At 40.4% G+C, this 26,028-nt stretch overlaps 1 protein-coding gene across 2 annotated transcripts; it reads left to right on the forward strand.

Annotated features, from left to right (window-relative positions):
- elf3 (E74-like factor 3 (ets domain transcription factor, epithelial-specific)) lies at window positions 1–5,257 on the forward strand. 2 transcript variants are annotated; one of them, XM_042406970.1, is made up of 9 exons: window positions 1–1,073; window positions 1,252–1,409; window positions 2,109–2,336; window positions 2,656–2,763; window positions 2,853–2,999; window positions 3,163–3,249; window positions 3,359–3,478; window positions 3,705–3,900; window positions 4,387–5,257. In XM_042406970.1, exons 2-9 carry the CDS (start codon window positions 1,259–1,261, stop codon window positions 4,496–4,498), a joined length of 1,149 nt encoding a protein of 382 aa, XP_042262904.1. In that variant the 5' UTR covers window positions 1–1,073; window positions 1,252–1,258; the 3' UTR covers window positions 4,499–5,257. The 2 variants fall into 2 exon arrangements, with proteins under 2 accessions (XP_042262904.1, XP_042262903.1); XM_042406969.1 differs by lacking the exon at window positions 1–1,073 and having other exon boundaries at window positions 1,200–1,409.
- Window positions 5,258–26,028: the final 20,771 nt, after the last annotated feature.

A 26,028-nucleotide genomic window follows, 5' to 3' on the forward strand; every position in this document is an offset into this window, starting at 1 on the left:
ACAAAATCAATGGAGTCAATGCAATGTACTAACAAGAACAGCTGCGCAAACTTGTGTGTGTGTCTGTGTTTTTACATCTGAAGATATATTTTTGAACTTCCACGACTCAATAGTCAAGTAAATATGATCCTCCTATATGATTCAGTGTTATATGTAGTAGTAATAATACAAACACAGAGTAGGTTGTTAAATATGAGGAGGTAGCTGACTGCAGTGGAATAAAAGGCAATCTCTTGGTCAGGCTCAGCTGTTGACTGATGAACTGTCTGTCCACACAAACTGTCTGTCCACACCGTCGGCTGTTTGGCGTACTCACACAGGACTGTCTACTGTTATTTTTAGAAATTGTGACGATTTGCAAACTTCTGTCATCCACAACCTCTCCTCCCACTTCCTTGTTGGAATGAAAGATGGCTGTGTCATGGAAAGTCAAGTCAGTTCAAAAGCTTTGTTGTCACATGCACAGAGAAAACAGTTTCATTGTTCAATTAAACTCTTACTTTGCTTTAATTGACAGCACAAAATATTGAGTTAAAACTAAAAGAGATATGTGAGATAAAAGAAATAGAAAAGAAAAGGAAAACCTTGTATATAACCTAGATTTCTATTTTTGTGTATATTTTGTTTGAGAAACGTGCAAATATGGATGTAGGGATTCCAGTCTGTAAAAATAACAAGAAAATAAAACCTTACTGCAGGTTTGACAGACTGCTTTCATGTCTAATGTTCTAATCTATTTAAAAACAAACATTAACCTAACCCCTTGATGGTGTGAAAGAGTGGTAGTAAAAAACAGGGAGAATAGCAGGGCAGGTTTGTTTTGTTGATCAAGTTCTCAGGAAAGTGGAGGTGTGGCCAGCTTCAGGTGGAATTCCCCTGAACTCACCTGAGTCCGCCCCCACTCCTTTACAGGAGTATAAAGCAGTATAAAGGTGGTTAAATGCGGCTGCAGGTGCACTTTTACCTCAGAGACAGAGGAGAGCACTGACACTCATAGAATCATACACCACAAGCTAAGACTACAAATTGTCTCGGAACATCATTCCTTTGCATCATATTGTGGCCATAAACAGGTAAGAGTAACAGTAACTGTTTAACTGAAATGTTAGAGTAGTCATACATAGAAATGTTACAGACTTTGATTATGTTCAAGTTGAATGACAAGAGGCAAATGTGTCCTGCAGATCATTTGAATTTAAAATTGTTCTTTTTTTAACTGGTGTGTAAACAAGTTTCTTCTATGTTTGTCAGTGTCTCCATGTCATCGCCGTGCCTCAGCAGCGTCCTGACTCACGCAAACCTCACCATGTACCAGAGTGGTGTTTCTGATGTTCTGTCGCAGCAGCCCAGTGTGCTGCCCAGTGTCAACACCCTGCAGATCAGTAACCCAGCATACAGCTCCATGAGTGGTAAGAGGAACACCAACTGCTGCTGTGACAGTCACTTATGTCTTATTATTGCTGTAGGACACAGTTGTATGTGTGAGCTGTGTGACACAAAAGAAACTAAAATTGCTTAGTCCCTGGGCTGTGAAACCTTTGTTAACCATTATAGTTTCATGGGCACTTTCAGCTGAGGCCTAACTCACAGTAAACATTATGCTTTATTTTCAAACTTCAGGCAGGGGCACCATTATCTCACTGAATTTTGCTTTGACCTCATTTAGACACTGTTGGCTCAATCATTAACTAGGCAGCCAATGTTTAACTCGGCATAACTGTCAAACAGAAGAATGCTACCACCTCATAGTTGAAACAGCTCAGTCTTTGTTTGTATGACACATCCAGACCTGGCGATGATGCAGACTGGTATCAGTTCACATGACAGATAGCTGAGCGGGCAGACATGTTGCAGTAAATTGAGAAGCAAGTGTTGACATATTGTTTGTGTGTTTTGGAAGACATAACAGTAAATCAACTGAAAATAATTAGATGCCTTAACTATGACTTATATGAAAATATATCTTCTCTAAAGCCTTGTCTCACTACCATTTATCACCATTAAAGCTCAGTGCTCACTAGTGCAGCAAGTGCAGAGAGGGATCACTCCATAAACACACCATCCATATGCTGATGAACATGAAGTCATTCCTGCCTCTCTCTCTGCAGGTGAGTGGTACAGACAGATCAGCCCTCACTGCTGGACAGAAGAGAATGTTCTGGACTGGATCAGCGACCATGTAGAGAGCACCAAGTTTGATGCGAACACCCTGGTCTACTGTGCCATGGACGGGCCCACCGTGTGCCAGATGAACCATGACCAGATGATTGGGGTCTTTGGCCCGCAGCTCGGCCCACACCTCCACCAGAGTCTACAGGAACACAAGACCAAATATGGTAAAACTGCATCTGTTGTGTGAAGGATTTTTATCATTTCAGAGCTGAATTATATAGTACATGTTATTTGGATGCTAGTGTAAAGATTTTTGTAACCAAATCAAGGGTTCAAAGGGACAGTGCACCATAATGCAGACAGGATTAAAACTTTGAGTTCTACATATGAATAAACCTGTACATTATACAGTCAAAGAAACAGAGATTTAACAGTGTAGTTCCATGAATACGCATTGTTGTAAAAACATTTTTCTTCTGAATGATGAATAAAGTTTATGGCTAAAACGTCTTTCTTTCTCTCCTCATGTCTTTTTTCCCCCAGAGCTACAGAGCCTCTCAGTACCAGAGCTGAACGAGACCTGCCTGCTCCTGGACAATTTCCTGGACAACCTAAACTTCCCTTTGCTCAGCACCATTAGAATTGGGCAAGGTACATATTGTATAGAGATGGTACATACTAGCATAAAATAGATGATGTGTGGAAATTATGAGACTAATGCTGCCCCTTACCACCAACAGCTGAAGGAGCTGTCAGCAAAAGGGAGTTTGACTATGGGGATGATTATGATCTGACCAGCCTGACCATGGACCCCATGGCACCTCTGGGAGACACTGAGTACCTGTCTGATAATCAGTCTGACAGCGAGTACAGCTCCTCCTCCAACAGTCAGTATCTCATCCTTATGTTTCTCATGTCTACTATTATCTTCTCCTCTGCGTTCCTACCTCTCAGTTTCCACCTGTTACTCTTGTAAACCATTACCTTAATATTTATGGGACTATTAAGGATTCTGCATATATGAAAGTTGTCTCTCATTTGTCTCATCAGGTGGCATGTTTGGCTTCTCAAGCCAAGGCTCACCGGAGTCTGGCAGTGGTGAATCAGACCCAGAGTTCTCCTACCCTCTGATTTCAAGTGAGTAAGCAGAAAAAACTAATTGTTTGTTAGATTCTTTGCATTCCTCACCCTGAGCACTGTCAATGAGTTTAAGTAAACATCTGATAATTAACTGTTGTGTTGACAGAGGCACACATCAAAACAGAGAAAGGAGAGTCTCGACTGAAGCGACCCCGGGGGCGACCTCCTAAAGTCAGCAGAGAACACTGCAGCAGCATATATGACAATCCAAAGAAAAACAAGCATGGTGAGGCCATGTTTGGAGAATCAATATATCATTCATTATGAAATACACTGTTCAAAAGACATCTGTACCTGAACACTGCTGATCTGGTTCACAGATTCTACTTTGCATCCATTTTGCATCTTTATCAGGCTGCAGATGCATATCTGTTTGACTTGCATACTTATGCTTATACATCCATGCGCACACAAACACATTTAGCTTACTGTGCTCCACTGTTTGTCTGCAGCACCTCGTGGCACTCACTTATGGGAGTTCATCAGGGACATTCTGATCCACCCAGAGAGGAACCAGGGTCTGATGAAGTGGGAGGACCGCCACGAGGGTGTCTTTAAGTTCCTTAAGTCTGAGGCTGTGGCTCAGATGTGGGGCCAGAAGAAAAAGAACAGCAGCATGACATATGAAAAACTCAGCCGTGCCATGAGGTGAGTTCATGTAGACAGAGAGGCTTTATTTTCTTTGGACAAATATAAAGGGCCCATCCAGTGATTTACTATTACACTTCACTTTTAGTCCGAATAGATCAAGCTCCAAAAACTGTTTCCAACATCTCCTATGATACAACTAGACAGTACCTTTAATTAGACCCTACCTGCCTGGTGAACACCCATGGCTTTCAAACTCCACACCTCCAGTTTATATCAGGCTTTTTGTTCAAAATTTGAAGTCTCCAAGCCCAAACAGAGTTATACTCCAAGTGACAAATAGATTGACCTTGACATGTAAAATTTGTGAAGTACTGCTCTAATTCTACTCTGTTCACCAGTGCATGAATATTATAGAAGAGACGAGAAGACACCTCTAACGTTTTTATTTAGTAAAAGATGCTTTAAATCAGTGAAGTAAAGCATGTGCTGAAGGGGCCTGCATACTCTGTGTCTTAAACCTGGACTGACTTCCTCCTCCCTCAGGTATTACTATAAGAGAGAGATCCTGGAACGAGTTGATGGCCGAAGGCTCGTATACAAATTTGGAAAGAACTCCAGCGGCTGGAAAATTGAGGAGATTGGCATTGGCATGTGAGGATTCAGTCACCATGCGGGTAGAAACCAAAAAGCCAATCAGAGCAATAGTTCAAGAACCGGAAATACCCATGTTGCCTGTCTGAGAAAAAAAAAAACTTGCTGCCCCAAATGTTAAGACACTAACTTCCTCTTTGAAGGAAGGTGTTGCAGAAAATGTAAGCCAGTGTTTTTGGCTCTAGTAGGTTTTATGAACCAATATTAATGTTGTACCTGTGTTTTTTTGTTTTTTGGGGTTTTTTAAAAATCTTTTTTTGTCACTACAGAAACTTAACTGTGTGTGCAATAACTAAATTGGACATTGCTTTGGATGCTTGTGAGCACCTAAGCTTGTGAGCAATCTTTTTACAGTTTTACAGAACTCACTCTGGTTTTGTGTCCCTCTACTGATGCAGGACTAACTCATCCTCATCTGTCACTGTGGAGTTTGTTTTGGTAAATGGGCATTAATGATTGTATTATGACACTGGAAATATTACTCTTAGTGATCTTGTACTTATATTACTATTTTGTTATTCTAAATAAGGGTGAAACATTGAGTTTTTTGTATAAAATCATTTGTGGATCTGACTGTAGGACCATGTTTGGAAAAGTCTTCTATTAGTAAACTAAATGTGACGGACAAAGACAGAACAGAGAGAAATAAATGTAAGTGATGCTACTTCACATTAATATAGTGATGATGTGCACTACATGTCTATCGGTATCACTTATTATAAAGTGTTTTTTACACAATGTTTGAGTCTAATGTAGTTAAGAAGTAACTAATAAATCTCAATATCAATTATGATATCTCTTAATGTACAGCATATTGTTTTTTGTAAAGTGTTTTTATAGATATACATTAATTAATACATAATACATTTTATTAACATGTTGTTTTGGGATTCATTTTTAAATATGTACTCTGTAATCTTATTGGTGTTTCTGTAACTGTCTTGAATGAAGGAAGATATAAAAATTGACTTTAATTGTGGGTGTTAAGCTCACAATTAGTAGTAATTATCTGTGGTGCTCCTTCAAAACCCAAACTCTTTGTTCTGGTGGCTAATTTAGCTAACATTTAGCCAATGTCAAATTGCAGGAGGCATTTCGTAAGAATATTCTTCAAGAAAATCATCCTTGAATTAGAATAAAAAGGTGTCTGTACTATAATCTCTCATTTTAGGGTACAGATGACTAATATGTAATATATTGTGATACTAACAGTAATTCATGTGCATGATTAATCAGAAACTTTAGGCTTGCTACAGACTGTTTATAGACAGTGCACTAAAAACCACATGGTATCTTTTCTTATGCTTCAAGTCAAAAGATTTATTTTTGTAATTTTTGCCTTTGTTGGATTGACAAGAGTAGAGACAGAAAGCATGGGATTGAATATGGGAAGGAACTTTTTCAGTATTTAACCAAGGCCTCCATCTTTCACTAACTTCAACTAAATTTTTTGAGTCTTAACACAACCATAAAAACATTCCATGCCCTTTAAAATTATGTTTTAGTTAATATGAGCTCATATTATAGGAAACAAATGACATACGGTATGTTATCAGTGAACATTTTGCATTATTTTAAATTAATATTATATAAACTTCATATTGAGACAGGGTTGTTGAGAAATGTACCTACCTATTTAGCCCAAAATCTACAACACAATATCCACATCATGTATACCTACCTTTAATTGACAGTGATCAATTGGATAGAAGTCTAACTACTTCCTAGGTGTGAGTTGGGTCAGGGTTAGGCCTCCATTTCTGAATGAGGCCTACTCATGCGGGGGGGGGGGGGGGGGGGGGGGGGGGGGGGGACGACATTACAGTGCCACACAATCGTTATTTGGGTCTGCTTGACCTGCACAGGGGAACCAGGTTTCAAAATAACCTCAAATAGGGCTGCGCAGTACTATTCTGTATTAATTGCAAATATGCAATGCTGAAACACATTTCCCAACTTGATCCCAAATCACCCTAGAACTGTATTTAGTATCACTGATCATATCAGCTGGGGTTCTTTGTTGCATGGTATTACCCCATCTCACCCTCATTTACTGTCTCCTCTCCACAGTTGCTATTTAAAGGGGCCATATGCACATTTCCAACTCCATATTTTTATTCTGGGGCTCAACTGGAATGTCTTTGCATGATTTACAGTTCAATAAACTCCTCATTTATCTAATAGTGGCTCTGTATGCAGCCCCTCAGTTCAGCCTCTGTCTAAAACGTTTATCTCCTGTCTCTCATCCCAGCATATTTAAAAAGTGCAACAGAGGACTGCAAAAGTTTCTGTGTGGTACCAGTGTTGTAGCTGAGCTTGTGTCAGTATGTAGCCATAGCTCTGTTGTTTATCATGGTTGAAATGACCATTGTCAGTCCTAAATATCTTGTTAAGCTCTGAATATAGCATAGTTATCAGTGGGCCCATGTGCTGTGTTTACTGTCACAGAAAAGGAATACATATTTTGGTTATTTGCATAACCACGGTTCTCTGAGTAGCATGACGTCGCCTCTCTGCCATCTCTTATCAGTCTTGCTAATGCTACCAGCAGCTGTGTGTGGGAGGCACAAACTGAGGATACAGTTAGCCAGTGCTCTGATATTTATACTTCGCGCAGCAGCTGATATTTGAAATATACCTCAGAGTCTTGCCTAATATGTCACGTTTTGGGAGGGGCAGAGAATTCAGCTGAACTGAATTTTTAAATCCAAACAGACAGAAATAAACTATTGTTGAGCAGAAAAAGTATTTTTAACACACAATATGTAAAATATATAACCCATATATTACATATTCCCCGGAGTTTTTTTGTGCTTTCTCATCTTGCAGGAAACCCTGGGTTCCGGGCCTTTGCGGTCCTTCACAGTCCTGTTGGCTTCCTTCCCTGGCTGTTGCTGTTGCTGCTGCTGTTGTCGTTGTTGTTATGATTGTTGTTATTCTGTTGTTGTTATGATTGTTGATTGTTGTTATATGTCCACCTCAAGTTTTGGAACTTTGACTATGTTAACCATAGATATCCAACATCATAACACATTGTATGCAGCATTGTATGTCCCCTTTAACAAAGGTGCAAGATGCCCTGAAACAATTCTTAAATCTTTAAACAGACTGCATACCTTATTGGCACAAGTGAGTATCTTTTTAGAGGTGATTTAATCAAACTTGCACCATGAGAAACACAGATGTGGGGGGTAAATCCCTAAATCACATGATCTCCATTCATCGGTATTCAACTTGAGAGATTTAAAAATGCTGGATCTGTGGATACAAGAAAATAAATAATTATCACAACAGGAAAACATGAAAACAAATCAAAGTACAAGTGATACAGATGGTGACTAAATGCCAGGTCATTGCCTCTGTTGCTTGCTCTGTTGTTGCTGAGATACAGTGTTGATCTTGTTATACTTTTACTCTGTCACTTGTACTTCTTTTGAAAAGAACTTTTATTGCGTTATGGTTTTGATCCTGATTAAAAACAATATTTAATTCCAGTTGTATTTTTATAGTAAGAAGAAATAGCTTGAACTTAAACTTGACAATACATTTTAGGGACATGTAGTTGATTATTGTTTGCTTCAGTATCTGACAGATTGTCCATAATATAAACTTCAGAGGAAAGTTTATTATGAATGTATCTGCAAAAGGTTTACAGCAAATGTTTTTCAATCAGATATTCATTTCGTCTACATTTTTGACATGACTGTGGTATGAATAACACAAGGCAACTAAAACAACTCGGTTACAGCTCTAATCCTAAAGATTTCAGTCCTGGTTTATTTGGTGACGTGGTAACAGAAAGTATTTAATAATACAGATCTGAGAGTAATTAAATTGAGTTTGTTTATACAGCACTGTTATTCCAAAATGCTTTACACAAACACACTTGCATAACGATAAAGGCAGAGCTGTGCTGCACGGGGCTGGCTTTGCCCTCTGGGGCAATTTGGGGGTATGTGTCTTGCGCTCAAGGGCACTTCAACATGCTGGCAAGCCGGTGATCAAACCACCAACCCTGCTTTACATCACAACCACCCTCAGTTGTGTTTCAAATCACAAATATCAACCACTTGGGGCAACAAACCAGCCTTGAGCAGCTACTCTGGCAGAAATACAACAGAACTAGAGCAATTGGTTTATCTGTTTATCATTCATTTTATCATTACAGCTTTTTACATTTGCTCATGTGCATTTCTCTAAACTGAGTTCAGTTTTTCAAAACTGTTCACACAGTTCTCTTTACTGACATGCAGCTTGATGCAACATTTAATCTCACATACAGAATGCACTAATACAACCAAAAATACCTAATACATATCTCAGAATCAATTCTGGTACCAGAACATTTACATTTTTGCAGTAGTTCCAAGTGCACACAATGATTCTAAAGTAATACCAGTGATGCATAATAAATATTCACTATACTGTACTACTATTCTATAATCTGATCAAGATGGCCGTGCAGATGGCTGCCTCAGTGTTGTGCTCTCTAGTATTTTTTCTGTTTTTGTTTATTTGTACGGTCTTCAGTGCTCCCTTTCATATCACATTCACCAGGGAAGAACTGTTGAATACTCAACCATTCACTCCAAAACTTTTTTAATGAAGTTATTATTATAACTTAAGTTCAGGAACAAGACCACGCCCCTCTCTCTCTCACTAAATTCAATCACCTGCGCCTCACTAATTCAATCACCTGTGCATACCTATATAGGTGTGTCTAACCCCTTTCTCTCCCGTTCGTCTCAGTTGTCACTTGACCTATGACAGGCTTGCATCGCAAACGCTTACCTCCCGCCCATGATCTATGATCCACGTTCCTTGGCAACATACCGTCAACGACTCGATCCAGCACTACCTACGAGATACCTCCTTCACCACACGGAACCCTTCTCCTCCAGATGCCGCGCTTCTGATCAGCTGGGATCCAGACGCTCCAGACACATCCACACAATAGCCCACTTGGATGCGACTCTTTTCTCTTGAAGATTAACATCTTCAACCAGACGTTTGCTCATCTCCGGCGAGCTCTCAGGAAGACGGTCGTCCCAATCCTATGAAATGATGATATAGACAAACTTTCCAACTCTATGAAGACTTTCATCAATCCCCTTGCCAGCAGCTCAAATCCTCCCGTTCTTCCGGGTTCACTGTCCGCCGCCGCACACCGATGACATCACAATGCCGCCTACTACAGCAGAGCCCAGACTTTTTCAGCCCTGGCTGAAGGCCACCCTCATGTCTTCATCCCTTCATTCCTCATCCTTTCATCCCTCATCCTTCATCCCTCCCTTGATCCGTCCTTTATACATCATCCTGGCTCTCCACCTTCGATATTATCCATTTGCAGCACCCCAGACTTTTTGCTTCCTCCTGCCACAGCTACTATAGCTCGCTCAATTCCGTCTGTTTCTTTTCATTCATCCAACCTTTATTTATATCTCGAGGTATCACCCTCATTTTCAGTGACATTGACTGACTGTATCAAATGCTTTATAACAGTGAACAATTTTCAATGCAATTGCTTCATATTGATTCAGTGCTTCAGAGAGCCTAGTTTTCCCTATCACTAGTTGATACATCAGCAAGCCACGGAGCTCCCTCCCTCTAACCCTCTCTGTTTTGTTTTTTGTTTTTTCTTTTTTTTTGTAGGTCCGAGAAACCTTCCAGGCCACCAGATCATCCATACATGGTCGTCCCACGGTTTCCACCCAGTCTGTTCTTTCCTCCCTGTGTCCATAGGCTGCACATCCTACCCCTGCACATACATCCCTGCATCCTTTCTTACCTTCCTTCAGCTGCAGCTTCCTTGGCGCTTTCGGCTACACCCGCTCCGGCAGCTCCTTCTTCCTTCCTTCTTCCTTCCTTCTTCCCGCAGCCACCACCGGTACTGCTGTTACCTCAGCCACAGTCGCACTGAGCCACGATGCTCCTTCTACTGGACCCACTTCATTTCCTCTTGTTCTATCCCTGCCCCCCCATCCTTTCCCCAACACCCCACTGTATTTTTTGTGTGTCTCCAGCACACTCTGTCGCAGGTCCCTTTGTTCCACCCGTCTTTAACACTGCGCCCACCAGCACTTTCACTCTGGCCTCCACCAACCTTCCTTCATCCCGCCACTGAACACTGTCTACGATCACGCCATCATCTTAAACGCCCATAGACATTAAATGCCCTACACTATGCGCGGCTGGACAATCCTGACCACCATTTCATCTGCTTTCCACATTTCATCCCACCCCTCGACCCTCTTCTACCCCGCCTCCATGCACAGCTTACATTGATGCTAATGTCTCAAATGCCCATACATATTAAATGCCCTAACTCCGACTGACCATCCCAATCACCAGTTTGTCTGTTTTCTCATTCTAGGTTCATCTGCGGTTTCCAACTAGTCCTTGTCGCTCCTGCATCCCTCCACTTGACCCTTCTTCACCCCACTTGCCAACCCTCATTCATCCCTCTGTATTCGCCCTTCATCCAGCCCTTTACGAACCTCCCAGCTCTCATCCTACCCCCTCGTCCTCGGATGTGCTTTCCGAGACAACCGCATTGCCCAAACCCGCAACATCCTGCCGTGCTCGGATGCAGCATTAGGTGGTTCGCCTCCGATCATCCACCTGAACAGTCCCCACCCTCCCCTCCTCTGCTCTCTATGAACTGTACCACGTCTTCTTTGCAGCCCTTCTTTGGGGGCATGAGCAGTCTTCCAGTCATCCTCATTCATACAGCCTACTACATTGTTGTTGACCATAATAAACTAGAAATTTAAATCCTCGGCACCAGACCCAGATTCCCACCTGAAAGCTGGTCCCTCCATTTTCAGCTTCCATGCCTCCCATGGTCTTTCGTTCCCTTCACTCAATGCCCTGACCCTCTCCTGCCTCACCACGTTCACCCATTCCATTCTCAAGATTAAATCTTCCACCATGTACATCTACGCCAGCTGAATTAACGTCTCCATAAAACTGTCCTCAGGGGCACCATACCTCGCTTTGTTCCACTCACACTTCAGCATGTTATCTAAAGGTCCGTAAGTCCGAACCACGTCTTATGCCAAATGTTCGCCCCTCACTTCAGACTTCCTGGTCCACTACCGAACTCTCCGCACAGGCACCCTGTCTCCCCACATCGACAAAGTCAGTCCACGTTCCTGACTGCACTCTGGCCACTCCTTCCCATCAGAGCCGCTTCAACTGCTTCCAGATAAGAAATCCCAGACCACCCGTTAAAAATTAAATGAACAAAATTCTGGTCTTCCCAAGCTTCCATAGCTACCACAGCAACATTCAAAGAGCCCATTCTCACTTAGTCCAGTGAAGTTAACTTTGGGAGATGACAAAGCCATAAGCTCATTGACGCATGCCCACCACCCTGAGTCTCAACCCCTGGGTTACTAGATGCTCCAGCCTCATTGTGATTCCATTTGGTCCCCAGTCATCCCCATGCCATCGACCCCCTTCATCCTTCTCCTCCACCCCATCATCCCACCATACACCACCTGGACCAACCTTTGGCTCTCATTCATCCCCCGGCAATCGATCCCCCTTCATGCCTCTCCTCAATCCCCAATCAGCCCACCATACACTATCCTCATCCAATCCTGAACCCTCTCGACAATCCAAATAAAACTACTTTTTATACTGTTCAAATGGCGTGGTCTTTGTTAATGAACTGGTCTTTACACACCCCGAGATTTTGGTTTGAGTAGTAGCAGCAACTCCCTGTGGAGTTTGGAGGAGACAGCAAAAACACCAGTCCTCTCATCCATTTGAATGGGGGTAGTGCGTTTCAGCTGCGGGTGTTGTGGCCGCAGTGGTGCCGTGCTGGACTGCAGCCAGAAAGTCGAGCCAGAGTCAACAGAGAGAAACACAACCCGACGTCACTGCGGCTGAAGGCTGTGGTGGCCAATCACAGGCCCTCAGGCCACTGGGATCCTGGATGAAATCGCTGCCTAGGACTGTCCTGCAAGGCCGTATATCATACCACAGATCACGCCTGTCAAAAACTACATCAAGTTCAAAGCAGTTTTTCATCAGCAAAAAGACCTGGGCTGTGTTTCATGGAGTGCTTTTTTGACTACTGTTGGTACTCATTGCTGTATTGCCTGTACGCACCTGTCTGGCCAGAGCAATCAACGCTGATGGAAAACAGCTGGGACACCGTGCACTCCTAGCGATTGGGCTCATGACCAGTTGAAGCTCCTACAGTGAGTTTCCATCACAATACACCCCATGGAGGGGGGGCTTTTTTATGTGACAGACAACATCAAAATCAGGTAACACGTTAGCATATGTTGGGATAAAACATCTTTTTACATAGGCCCCATTCTGCAGATGACAATGTCAATGATCGACTCACAGAAGTCTTGAAAGAGTGCAATCTCAACAAAGAATTATTACGTATGGGTGATTTTAATGTGAACTGGGAGGATAAATCTAAAAGGAAAAAACTAAAAATGATCACAGAGAGATTCCAACTAGAACAACAAGTAAAACGCCCAACTAGGATTGCAAAATGCTCCTTTACACAAATTGATCTGAAATTTACTAACAAACCAGAAAGAGTAACTAAAAGTTATAATTTAATCACTGGCTTATCAGATTATGACCTAACCCTAGTTAGCTATGTGTGAGAAAACTGACTAAAATAGGACCACGGCATCTAAGACAATGATCCTTCAATGCATACCTGGAGCTAAACAAGAAGAATTTGTCAGTAAAATTAACAGCTTGAACTGGGATTATGTACTGTCCTCTGATGATCTGGACTATGGCTGTGATAGCTCACAAAATCAACTCTGTAAGGGAAAGATTTAATGTGAGAAGCTAAATCTCGTTTTTATCTCAATATACTGAATGAGGCAAAAGGCAACCGTAATTGATCTGGAAAAAACATTGATAATCTCATAAGGAGGGAGTCAAAATTTTTACTTCTTTGTTGTTATGTGTATGTTGTAATTGCAACTTTGTGTGCTTGACTCAGTTGGTAGGTTGAGAATTTGTCTATTGCTCTTTTCCATTTTCTAAAACCAGTTGACACCAGTTGATCCATGCTTTTTTGCATGTGTTCTCCTCTGTCTTTTGAAAGCTTCCATGCAATAAAAACAACACACACAGTTTGCACTGGGAGAATAATGAAGCCATGGATAGTCCCTGAAGCACTTCTCCTGAAATCTTAGTGTCTTATTTGGAAATTTCTGGGCTGGAATGACTCATGGGTCAGGATGATTTGGCTTGTTATATATCTCAACCTGGCTCTCACTCTCTTCCTTGTCTAATCTTGCCTATTCTTCCTAAAAACAAAAGTGTAAAATTAAACAGGCTTATTGTTTTTTATACTGACAAAAACTAAATATTAAAGATCCTCCTTGTAAGAGTTTCAGCATTTCTATAACATAAAACTATCATATTGTATCATATGTTGATGCTGGACTGTGTTTGAAAGCACTTGTTACTGGACTACATGCTGCACTACTACTCCATGTCATTTTTCTTAAGGCATCCTATTTCTTGTTTGTTACTCTTGTATGCTCCATACACCATCAGACGATACGACCATACGACATCAGAGTCAGGCTCATGATGACATATGATGATGAAATGAATCCATATGTCACAGCAACCTTTTCCATGAACTGAAGGTCCAGTATTTTTCTGATACATGCTTCATTTGGGCCTACTGGACCCATTTTGAGAGCTCACTGAAAACTTTAAAAGGGTTCCTGTGACGTATGGATTAATTTAATCGTTGGAGTAATATATGTAATGAGTGAGCTCTTGTGGATGATGCCCCATCTGATAATCACTGATTGAGAACAGGTGACACTTCCACTTCCGTCCACTTCCTGGTTTAACAGTCCCTTCAAAAGGAGCCATGTGCAGCTAGGAGATAGGTTTTCTTGACCTCGGTATTGCTGTTGAGGGTGATGAACATCAGATTAAGGTATCTGCCTTTCCTGTTTTCCTTGTGCATGTTTTAAGTATTTCCCTGGTATTTTTGCAGGCACTGTTTGCAGTCAGACTGGAGCTAGCTGGAGGTAGCATAGCTTTATATGAATAGACCAGAATACCTGTGTGTGTGTGTGTGTGTGTGCCAGATGACCACACCAGGGCTGGCTGGCTATCACTGTAACTCGCAGCTCTAAGGTATGCCTTCCTCTGATGTTCCTAGTCATAGTTGTTCTCATATGTGGGTAATAATGTACACCTCTCATGATAGGAACGAGGAACATGGTGTTGGCTTCATGTATGACCTAGTTTGCTGTACCTGGTGAAGGTAATGTAGTATAGTTGCCTATTTGGTGTCTCCTCGTGGTTGTAAATATAAAGTTGTTTTTTCTTTTTTTTTCTTCAATATTGTGTTCTTTTGCCCTGTCAGGAGGAGCCCTGTTGCCACTGCTGTTTTTGTCTTTAGTTTTTTTTTAACCTAATTTCCTTATCTTTTGGGTATCTTCCTTTTTAGTAGCTTGTATTTGATTTTGGTAAATTCTTGTTTGAATGATTTGCCTTACTGGCCTCCTTATTTTGGGTTATTGTTGATATGCCTCTGCTTATTTTTGGTAAAAAAAAAAAAAAAGGTAGCCTGTGAATGGGTTGTTCATTGTAAAGGAGAGGGTTTACTCAAATTTATTGTTTTGTTTTGTCTTTTTGTAAACCAACTGCTGTGAGTAAACTTACTTTTGCCAGTGCCAGTAACAGAATGGTTGGGTCGCTATACTCTCACAGGTGGTTGGTCACTGGGTGAAGGTTTTCCTCTGCCTCTTGTGTTTTTTCTATTGCATGTTATTTTGCTGTGCCTTACTAACCCCTGTATGTGTTTTGTTTTCTGTCTTGCACACAATTGCTTACATTTGTAAGCAATTGTGTGCGTGTGTATCTCACAATACTGGTGGTGGTGAAGTATCCTGGAACCCAGGCGTTGTCGGGTCCTTGTATGCTGGGGTGCTTTCCTATGGGCCCTGGCTACATATACAGGTAAGATAATCATTGACAAATTTATTAATGACTTACTTTCCTCTTCTTTGAAAAAAAACCTCCTTATGTCCATGTTGTCTAGTGGAGCAAACATATCAAACCAAGAGACTGTAAGCCAAAAAATAGACCAGTCTAATCTACAGTAACAATCAAATGAAAACTAGCCACCCTACTCATCTTTTCACTATTTTGCTAATGTAACGTTAGTACTTCTTAACAGTTAGTTAACCGAACAATGAGGCTGCTGTCAGTCAATATAGAGACTCTGTAACAAAAACAAAAAGGTTATGAGCAACAGGCAAACAACATATGAACATTTAGTTAAATGCCAAGCTTTGATTTTCACTAAGTTAACAATTTCCTGAACATTTTGTGGTTATGGTGTTTGACGGTGTGTGACCCCCCCCCCCCTCAGCTACCTGGCATCTGAGCATCAATGACGTGTGTGCTTTATTTGTCTATTTCTTTTTAGACGTAATTGTAGCAGAAATAGTAGATATTTTGTACAATATTAGATTTTTTAACATAAATTTAACAGTTTTTACAGTAGTATGTAAATGTGTAAAATGGAGTGTAACTACACACACCTGGTTGAGTTTGAGTGAAAGAACAGTTCATGAATTTCGAAAGATGTGGTCATTGAATGCAAATTCAAAAAATGAAGTTAAACCCAGTTTAGTCCACACTGACTTTCGTCATGCTGACTGTGTGAAGAGTTTTGAAAAAGTAAACTCTGTATTGAGTAATGCCTGTTAACAATACTGAACTTATGATCGAATTTTCAGCATTGTGTGTACATGTAAAGGTTTTTATCTTGTGCATCATTTCCTGTGAATCTGCTACTGCTCATACTCTCATCCATCAGCCCCACCTCCACACCCTTACGCTATGCTGCACTACTGGACATGAATCTCACACTACTTTCCATCACTACCACTACCTTTCACACTGAAAGCTGTAATTGAACATAAGTTGCTAACACAGAAAAGCTGTGCATGAGTGCAGTTTGTAAGAGACTGCTTTCAACTCAGTCAGCTGATGGAGAGCATTCATGCTTTCAGTTAAACCAATCAGACTTTGCCAACCTTTGTGAGGCAATTATCTTGCTGCTGTCAAACTTTTAAAACTGTTCCTCTCATTTCTGCTGTTAACTGTCATGTCAGTGTTAGATCAATCTATCCCTCCTCCGCCCCATTCACCCCCATTGTCCCATTGTTCATTAGATCCAGCGTCCATGGGTACTTCCACTGAGCTCATAAGAGTTCCACTTCACATCATATCCATCCATATCTCACCCCTTTATCACCACCACCACCAGTGTCTAGATTCCATGTATTCCTGTACAGCTCATGGCATGATCTCCCCCTTAAAATGATGTCTACCTTCAAATATATTGAATTGAATTACTTTTAAGCCTCTCCTTCACTGAGTCTCCCCTGACTGAACTAATAATTGAACTGAAGTGGACAGACATCACACTGTAGATGACAGCCATAATGATCACCTACTATAAACCAGGATAGACTGTGTTTGACTTGCTTTATTACCTTCTCTGTAGCATCAAATCCGTGCCATACACAAAGAGCTATCATTAAAACAGAGCCTCATACTGATCCATATTGTTGACTTACTAGTGTGGTGCCATGAAGACCTGTAAGACCTGTTTACAGGAATGGTTTCACAAAATGCCAGTGTTACACAATATTATGCAAGTCATCTTTCAACTGGCATAATTGGTACTTGCATACCTGATGATGTAATCCAGCACTTGCGTTTAAGCTTTCAAATGAACCATATAACTTTTGTGTGAGAGTCAAATATGTATGCATAAAAGCAAGGAATTTGTGAATCTGTGCAGGTGCACTGTGTGGGTGTGAGTGTACGTGGTATGTGTGTGTGTCTGTCGGTGTGTGTATATTTGTGAAATGACATTATGACAACATGATTACTAAATGGTCTTTTGATACCTTGGACTGTAGAAACACAGATCCACTATTGTTAGATTTCCAGATTTCCAGCAGCAAAATGGAGCTTTGTGGTTTACACACCTCTGTCTGCTCCTTTCAATGTACGGTGTCAAGACTGGCAGACTGTGGTTTCTGGTTTCAGCTTAGTTTACAACAGGTCCAGCCTGTTGGAGATGAGATGATAACATCTAGATAGCTATCCTGTTGTATGAAAACTTCCTTAAGTGCCAGTGACTGCCACCATTCAGTCCTCTCTCCAGGGAATTACATTTATATTTGATGGTTCTGCAGCAATGCAGGAATTAATGTGATGTTCAAAAAAGTGGGGGTCCAGGTGGTGGGTAGGCAAAAAAGGAATAAGAATGGAAGCGTCTCACACCAGAAAGTGGAAAAGTCTCACACCAGAAAGTGGAGAAGTAAAATCAATTTATTTGTGGTGGTGTTTGAAGCTTGGTGACATAGTGATCATTTGCATGGTCACCAACTCGACATTATGTTAACACATGTGAAGCACTTTATACTGCAGAGCAGAGCAGGATCATATGAATTTAGATTTCACTGGCACAAACTGATTTCAGTCCAAATTTTCACTGTTATGAATGCTGGTGTGGACTGGGTCTTAATACTATTGTCCAGGGTTCATGGCATGGTTGACTTTTTACCATGACCCCAAACTAAAACTAAAACTCCTATTCAGCGTGTCTCACTATACAACAAGGGTTACAACAAATTGTGTGTATCCTTGAGGTCTAACAAACACGTTAAATGTATTTCCTTCCTCATAAAACATGTTCAAAGCTGAATTTTTGAATATGTTGACACCTGCATTTTTATATACATGTTTGCTATATGTGACAGTCTCTTTTTCCCTTTCTTTGCTGGCACGTTATAAGGTAAAGTATCTCACATCACCTGAGTGTTGTACATGCATGAATATCTATTGTGCAAGTGCTAGTATAACTTGGTGGAGAAAGAATTCAGATCCTTTATTTATGTAAAAGTAGAAATAATACACATTAAAAATACTCCATGACAATTAAAAGAAATGAATTAAATAGTAAAGTATCAAATGTTAAAAGTACTCACTATGCCATAGAATGGACCATGTAAGGGGTATAATTATGGGATTATTATCACTGATGTATTAACATGTAAGCAGCATTTTAATGTTGTAGTGGGAAACAAGATAAAACTGCTTTTAACTACTTTTGGTTGTTAAATCTATCTAAACATTTCATGCTTTGAAATGATGCCATTCTTTGTAAGTCAAATTCATGTGAGAATTTTGCATAACTAGTTTGTGCACACAAGTTTGAAATCACTCTTGTTATTTCATTTTTTATATCTGATATCTTCTGTCATATTGTTTGTATTGAAATGTATGCCACAGTAGGGTTGCAGTTTCAGATTTTTAATGGCTATATCCTCTGTGGCTACATGTTTATGTTTAAGTAAATAACAGTACACACAAGAACACTCTGCACACAAAACTGCACATACAGGCCAAATCACCACCTATCACACAAGTCTTATAAAAATTATAGCACACATGTCACATGTACCCTCTCCATTTAACCCTGACAGTATAACTTAAATGCCAGGAAGAAATACCAGCATTTGAACAGGGAACTTGGGCTTGTTCCATCCCTCAGGCCAGTGCAAGATGTCAGCGTAATGCACTAACTTCTGTTTCCGTGAAACATTCTTCTGATACACATGCTAAACCAAGAATGTGTCACTCTAAGTTTATTCAAGTTTAAATGGGAAAATGAAACACAAAAAGTTGTGATGAATAATGACTTTGGGTTGTTAATGTTCAAAAATAAGATACTATGTGGACAGGTCATCTTTATATTGCAAGGCTAACACAAGACAGATACAGACACACAAACATGCAAACACTTATGGGCAGTTAGAGCCATGGCCCCATCTGTAATTTCATTCTGTAATTCTCTTTGTATGTGGTGAAAAGAGAACGACCGCAAGGTAACGTGATATGGGACATGTGTATGGATTCAAAAGTAAATCTAAACAATTGACATCATGTCATCTATTTTGTTTTGCAATGCCTCATTTCCATTATTGTGTAGTTGACAGTTGTTAGGACAGATGAAGTCTAGCTGCAGTCTGAGGCTCCTACCAAAGCATTTCTGTCTAAACTCTTTTCATCCACTAGAGAAGATAAACAAAGCAAAAACAATTGCAACATGAGTTCCCCATGTGTTAGTCCATGTGATAACTTATTTACAAAAAGCAAAGAAATGCACTGATGCCAGCATCATGTCTGAAAAGAACGCAAAATCTTTTTTCCATAAAAGTTCTGCTGGCACTGCCCCCTCAACTTCAGTGCAATCATGTTAAGAGAAAGGCTGCAAGATCAAATACAAATTAAAGAGATGTTAATACATAGTGATGTCATCAAGGTTATCTCAGCTTGAGCTTTGAGACCAGGCACGAGGCATGGAGGGTCAGTCTAATGAAAGATTCTGTTGAGCTGTATTATGGGAAGTGTAGGAGCCAGAGTTTTCAGAGCTTTGACCCATATATTCACTAAAAGTCAGATTGTGTCAGCCTCTGCTGCATCCATTTTATACATCCGTTCATTAATCAGTCTCCTGCAAGTGGCCCAAACTAAATATTATTATTAATTCAATTCAATTCAATTCAATTTTATTTATATAGCACCAAATCACAACAAAAGTCATCTCAGGGCACTTTTCACAGAGCAGGTCTAGACCGTACTCTTTAATTTACAGACACCCAACAATTCCCCCATGAGCAAGCACTTTACTAACAAGTACTCTATTAACACACAATCCACTAATAATAAATAATAATAATACATTTCATTTGTACCACACTTTTCATTCATAGTGAAACTAAAAGTGCTACAGTATTAATAACATAGAACAAACAACATTAGTGGTGCAGTCTTTGAGTAAATAGAGGAAGAACACTCTTCTTCCTTGATGTCATTAATATTCAACTCACAGCTGTTCCCCAGCACTGCTTACACTGCACTAAGAAATAAACTGCACTAAGAACTAAAAAATGGCTTTTGCCCACTAGCATTGTAGCCCTCACCATGAAAGTCAATATGGCATCATTGTGGAACGTTTCTGTATCAGAGTTGAGATTCAAATCCAGGACATTCTTACAGCGAGACCACAACCACTGAACCACTATACCTCATAGTGGTCGTGTGGAGCTTGTGTGCTTTCCACGGCTGCATATCTGTAAAACCACACAACTGCACAGGTGACTGCAGTGCCACCTGTACTTACACTCAATGTAGTGTAAACGGAACCTCTTGCACGTCCACTGTCCAAATTGGTGTCTGTTTTAGAGTCTTTTAGAATGCTTTCTTGTAATCCTGCAGCTCTCAGAATGTAAAAAAAAAGGATTGGATTTAGGTTTCACTCTTGAATCAGGTCACTTTCAAGTTTGTGACATCCTCTGGGTGCTGTCAAACCTAACCTGTTTAGTGTGTTGGCCCATTTAAATAAAGTGCTGCATGAATTGCTGTCAGTCACTGGAATTTGACCTATAAGTGTGAAAGCGACCAGAGAAACACTGATCCAACAATCCCTCAAACTTGCAGCCCTCTATTTCACAGTTGGCCTCTAACTACACTGAGAACAACCACTGCTGCGGGCAGTAAACAATTTAATCAGATTCAACTTTCTGTTTTCTAGCAGAACATTATGCAGTTTATTGAGTCCCTTTGTTGCACATGTTGATGATCCAACATTTTATTACTCTTCCACTCATTGCTGATCTTACTTAATTAAGGGTCCTGTCAACTGCATCAGACCAGATTTAATTCTCACTCTCTGCCATTGTTAGACGTGTTAATTAACTACCTGAGCAGAGCACTCCCAAAACACACACACACTCCTTAGTGTGGTGAGAGAGACTCTGTTCTCCTCCTACTAGGTCAACATACCTGTCTAGCAGGTAGAATGTGAATGTAGCACGTAGCTTACTGGAAACCTCATGATCTGTGCCAGAAAAAATACAGGAAGGGGGGAGGGGGAGGGGTGGATTTTTACTGCTGTGATCTCAGTGCATTGTCACTGGATAAACAGAGAGAGTCATTATGTCCTTCCCTACAGTTACTTATTAAACCAACCTCTTACAGTTTCATTTCGTGCACCACACAGTCATCCATCCCACTAGATGAAATCACAAATACACATATGCAACTTCCCACACCTGATTTTACCATCAGCTAAAAATACCACACCAGACCATAATGCCATAATAATAACTATAATAATAATCATAATAACTCTGTCAATCATGCAATGCAGCACTTGTCAGTTTCCACAAGGAAACATAAACTTACTAATACTAACCTGTGTTATAATATAATTAGAATGATTTAATTGCAATATTTATCTTCTGGAATAGTTTTCTTGCATTCTGAGTGAAATTCCAGGACGCCCCCATCACTAAGCAATGGGAAACAGATGTACGCACACAGTCCAACAATACAAGTGGAATCTAAAGCCAGTATCCTAGTATTTTAAATCAGTGCTGGAAATCAACATTTGCCTAAGAGGAAGGAACACATACACAGGAAAAAAAGAGGAAGGACAGAGAAAGTTCAACATTCAGAGATGTTCTGATCACTGACAACTGTGTTGCTGTGTGTTGCTGATTTATAAAAATAATTTGCTGACCTGAATATTAATCGCCCTGTTTTGTTTCCAATCATGTTGGAGTTCAAGTTCTTTACACCAAAAAGGGCAAACCATGCTGTAGCATTGATGTGTTCCTTCATTGGAACTTATACATACTGCTATCCTGTCTACAGTTCGTGTTAAATATTATCTTGACATTGACAACTACATCATTGACAGTAGTTGGCAAAAGTGTTGATTACAATCTGGTGTAGATAGCTTATCTTATTGAAGACATGTTTACCGAAATCTGACGTAAGCAAGTGTTGTTTTCAAAGCCATAAATCATTAATCATGGAACAGAAGTGGAGCAATGCTACAGTCTGTTTCTCTTCTGTTATTTAGCACTGACACAAACATTTATTATCGTGCTTAAGGGGGAGAGAGGAGGGTCAACTTTAAAAGCAACACTTATCATAAATCCAAAGTGCTGGTGCAGTGTTTGAGCACTAGATTGCTATAGAGCTAGTGAACAACATATTTATTTCAGGAATTGATTTTTTTCACAGTACAGTATCAAAATCCCAGAGATTTTTCTGCTCATGTGGTTAAACAGTATGCCTGTCCACAGCTGGCATCAGCATTGATACACTTCTACTCCACTACCTACACAAGCACCAGTGAGTTTTGGCTGGTCACAAAATGCAGGTCTAGGGTCAGTCTCAGCCCCAGTCAAGTCTCATATCCTTAACAAGTCCAAGACAAATATTAAATCTTTAAGGACAAATCCAAATGAAAACTGTTATGCTTCTGTCCCAGTCTAGCTCTATGTCCCTCCACCAGTCCACCAGATGGCCTCAGGCTTTTCTCCCTGGACTGAGTGGGAAGAAGGACAGATAAAAGAGGTCACAGATTATATTTAAGGACAATTTACGATACTGTTGCTTGCTACATTGACTCTTGCAGGAACTAAATGCTAAAGTGAACTGAAGCACTAGTTATGCTATTCAGAGCTGTAATTGTGTTTTAGTTCCATTTATATTGTTACATGTAGCCTTAATATGCAAGCCACTCTGCTTGGCTACTGATTTATTCATATTTTTCTCAACAGCAATGTGTGCTGAAGTTTATTTTGCTGTGTGTGCTTGATGTGACTTGTACACTTATTTAAGTTGTGTTCACGTGAGTTCTGGGATGGTTTGTGTATGGTTATATTGTGTTTTCTGGGTTTTTGGATTTTCTGTTTGCTCTGTGGTTCCCTTCTGTGTTCTTGTGCTCCATATCTGCCCTGCATCTGTCTCATTAGCCCTGCCCTGCTCCCTGTGTCTTTCCCAGCCAATCAGCTCCCAGCCTGCCTTGTGTCTTGCTTCCTGTTCCTTGTTGTTTCATTAGTTTAGTTTATATTTAAGTCCTGGTTTTCACTTCAGTTTAGTTTTGTCGGATCCTTTGTTCTGCATTCTCTTTCTGTTTCACTCTGATCAGCCAGCTTTGTTTTTGCCTGCACAAGCCTGAAATGAAGAAATTATTCTTCGGGCTTCAGTCTCCTGCATTTGGGTCCACCTGCTCTGCTACTCCACATAACAGAAAACACATTTAATGAGTTCATAAACCATTCAGTGACCTGAAAGGTGATGCTTTGCTGGAATAAAACCAATTCTGCTGACCGTTAGCGAGTTATATTTTATATTATATTTTTATATATTACATTTTCCTCCTTTTCATTGAATATTCACATCGATAAAATACAAGAAAGTTGATCTTTCCACCTGTTTGCAACACTGGTGAACCTCTATGGACTCTGGGAGTAAAACGAGAGAGAAAGGAAAAGGATAGATTATATGATTATGCCCTTTCTCTGCCCATTTCTCCCAGTGTGTATACTGTACAGGTGTGCCCAATGACACACACATTCATCAACATACACAGTTTCTGTGCAATCCTCAAACTATGTAATTAATGGAACCAACAACTTCACTAATTTAAAGTTAATTTAAAGTGCTCAGCTTGAGACTGTGAAACTGCCTGGTTTTTCAGAGATGAAGTGTAACCTAATATGAAGAGAATATTTTGTTATTGGATTGGTGAGGTTAAATTTCAGTGTCATCATGATTGCCAGACCAATGATCATTCATTGAATAACTTTCTTTTGATTTTTCTCTATTTCTCTACGAGTCCCACTCTGTTATCCCAGTTTACATCATTGGCTAATTTTTAAGAGTAGTAGTAGAAAAATTTGAATGAAAGCCAGACTGAGATGGTGATAAAATATTAAAGTCATTAATGTACTGTGATAATTTATTAAAAATTAACTTCTCACATATTTCAGTTAGTTTAATTATTCAGATATTACTTGGCATCCTCTGGATGTAATGTCTGAAGACATACAGGTCAGGTGAACTGGATTACTAATTAATGTAAATGTGAGTGAATGTTTGTCCTCGGCTGCTTTCTGGAAGTCCCAGCATTAGCACTGTGAAATGGAGGGAAACACATTGCAGTCCAAACACTGGACATTCCTGGACACTGTGGCATGTTGAGCTTTCAGCTGCCACGCATGGGGATCCATCACCACCGTCAGACCTATAGGCAGGAGGAGGAGAGAAGAAGATTGGACAAAGTCATCTTCAAGCGCTGATGATGTCTCAATGTCTCGGTACTCTTTCAGTCACTGAATGAAAGTATCTGAGACCCTTGTTTATATGTACATGTGCTTTGTTTCCCTGAATGTATATCTTTCTTAATGATACACTATATGGACGAGTATGGTCCTATATTTGATTGTTTATCTGGTAGATCTTGGTAGACTTTTTCCTAACTTCAGGGGGAATTCAATTCATATGGGGTACTGTGGAGCTTGTGGAGCTGATGAAATAGTTGCATAATGTTTTGTTAAGTCTGGCAAAATAACCCTGATGAGAACACCTAGGTTATCTCAGCTTGGGCTTGGATACTACAAATTTAGACAAGGAATTATGTTGCTAAATAAAGGCATGGAGTTTGAAAGATGTGGGCATTCACCAGAAAGGGAGGGTCTAATCAAACAGAAAATGTAGGAGAAAATACATTATCTTATATTAAAGGTGGATGTGTTAGAGTCTTTTTTAACTTTCATTAAACCAGCAGATCTGGGATGCGTAACTGCCATGACAGTGCGCAAGATCATTTCAATAGAGACTGCAGATGATGTCTTCTGATGGCTGTAACGAGGAATCTAGCTGTTGTGGATGACAGATGCTGGTAAGAATCACTTCCTAATCATTATTAATAAAAATTAGTCTTGCGGGCAATGATGTCAAAAAAAGGACAAATTAAAGCTGCAAGCAGCGTTGAACGGGCCCTCGCGCCTCCGCGCACATCGTGCCACGGCGCAGTCGAAGGACTTCTGTCACGGGCATGTAGATGTGCAAGAGGGAGATAAACATCACTTCCTTTGTCCACTATTTTGCCTGCTGCTGGGGCTGCTTTGCTGCAATTTCACAGGGGGCGCTATTCAGCCAGTTTGCATCACTGATGGAATATTGTCATGTAGACGTGTTCAGGCCGGGACTCTTATCAAACATGTAAAGTTTGGTGCCAGAAGCCTTTCTTTGACGCAAAGTCCATGCCCATAGATTGCCTCCCCATTGGTTTATATTGTAAGGTGTGATGTGGCACTACAACTTTCAGGGCTTATAAAATCTAAACCATTTGAGTTATTACAAAGTTTTTAACAACTTTTGTTCAGCACAGTGTCATAAGTCATGGATCAGAGTTTGAAGCCGATACCATTAACACCCTCGGAGGAGATAGCATTTGTTCGAGGTCCAAAATTGGCGCCAAGTCGTACTTTGATGGGCTTATTGCTGATTTCCTGTTGGATTTAGGTCAGGGGTGTCAGCATATGATTTGTAGGTCTTGATGAAATGAATAATTGAGTTTTGGTTCGATCTCTCTACGACATTCCGTGGTTGCCATATTAGTGACAT

Source organism: Thunnus maccoyii, chromosome 3, assembly GCF_910596095.1.
Source record: "Thunnus maccoyii chromosome 3, fThuMac1.1, whole genome shotgun sequence".
NCBI lineage: Eukaryota > Metazoa > Chordata > Actinopteri > Scombriformes > Scombridae > Thunnus > Thunnus maccoyii.

Coding starts and splice junctions, on each gene's coding strand:
- elf3 (XM_042406969.1), top strand. CDS start 1,241: ATGTTTGTCAGTGTCTCCATGTCATCGCCGTGCCTCAGCAGCGTCCTG. Junction 2,764..2,852: donor CACCATTAGAATTGGGCAAG/GTACATATTGTA, acceptor TACCACCAACAG/CTGAAGGAGCTGTCAGCAAA. Junction 3,901..4,386: donor AAACTCAGCCGTGCCATGAG/GTGAGTTCATGT, acceptor CTCCTCCCTCAG/GTATTACTATAAGAGAGAGA.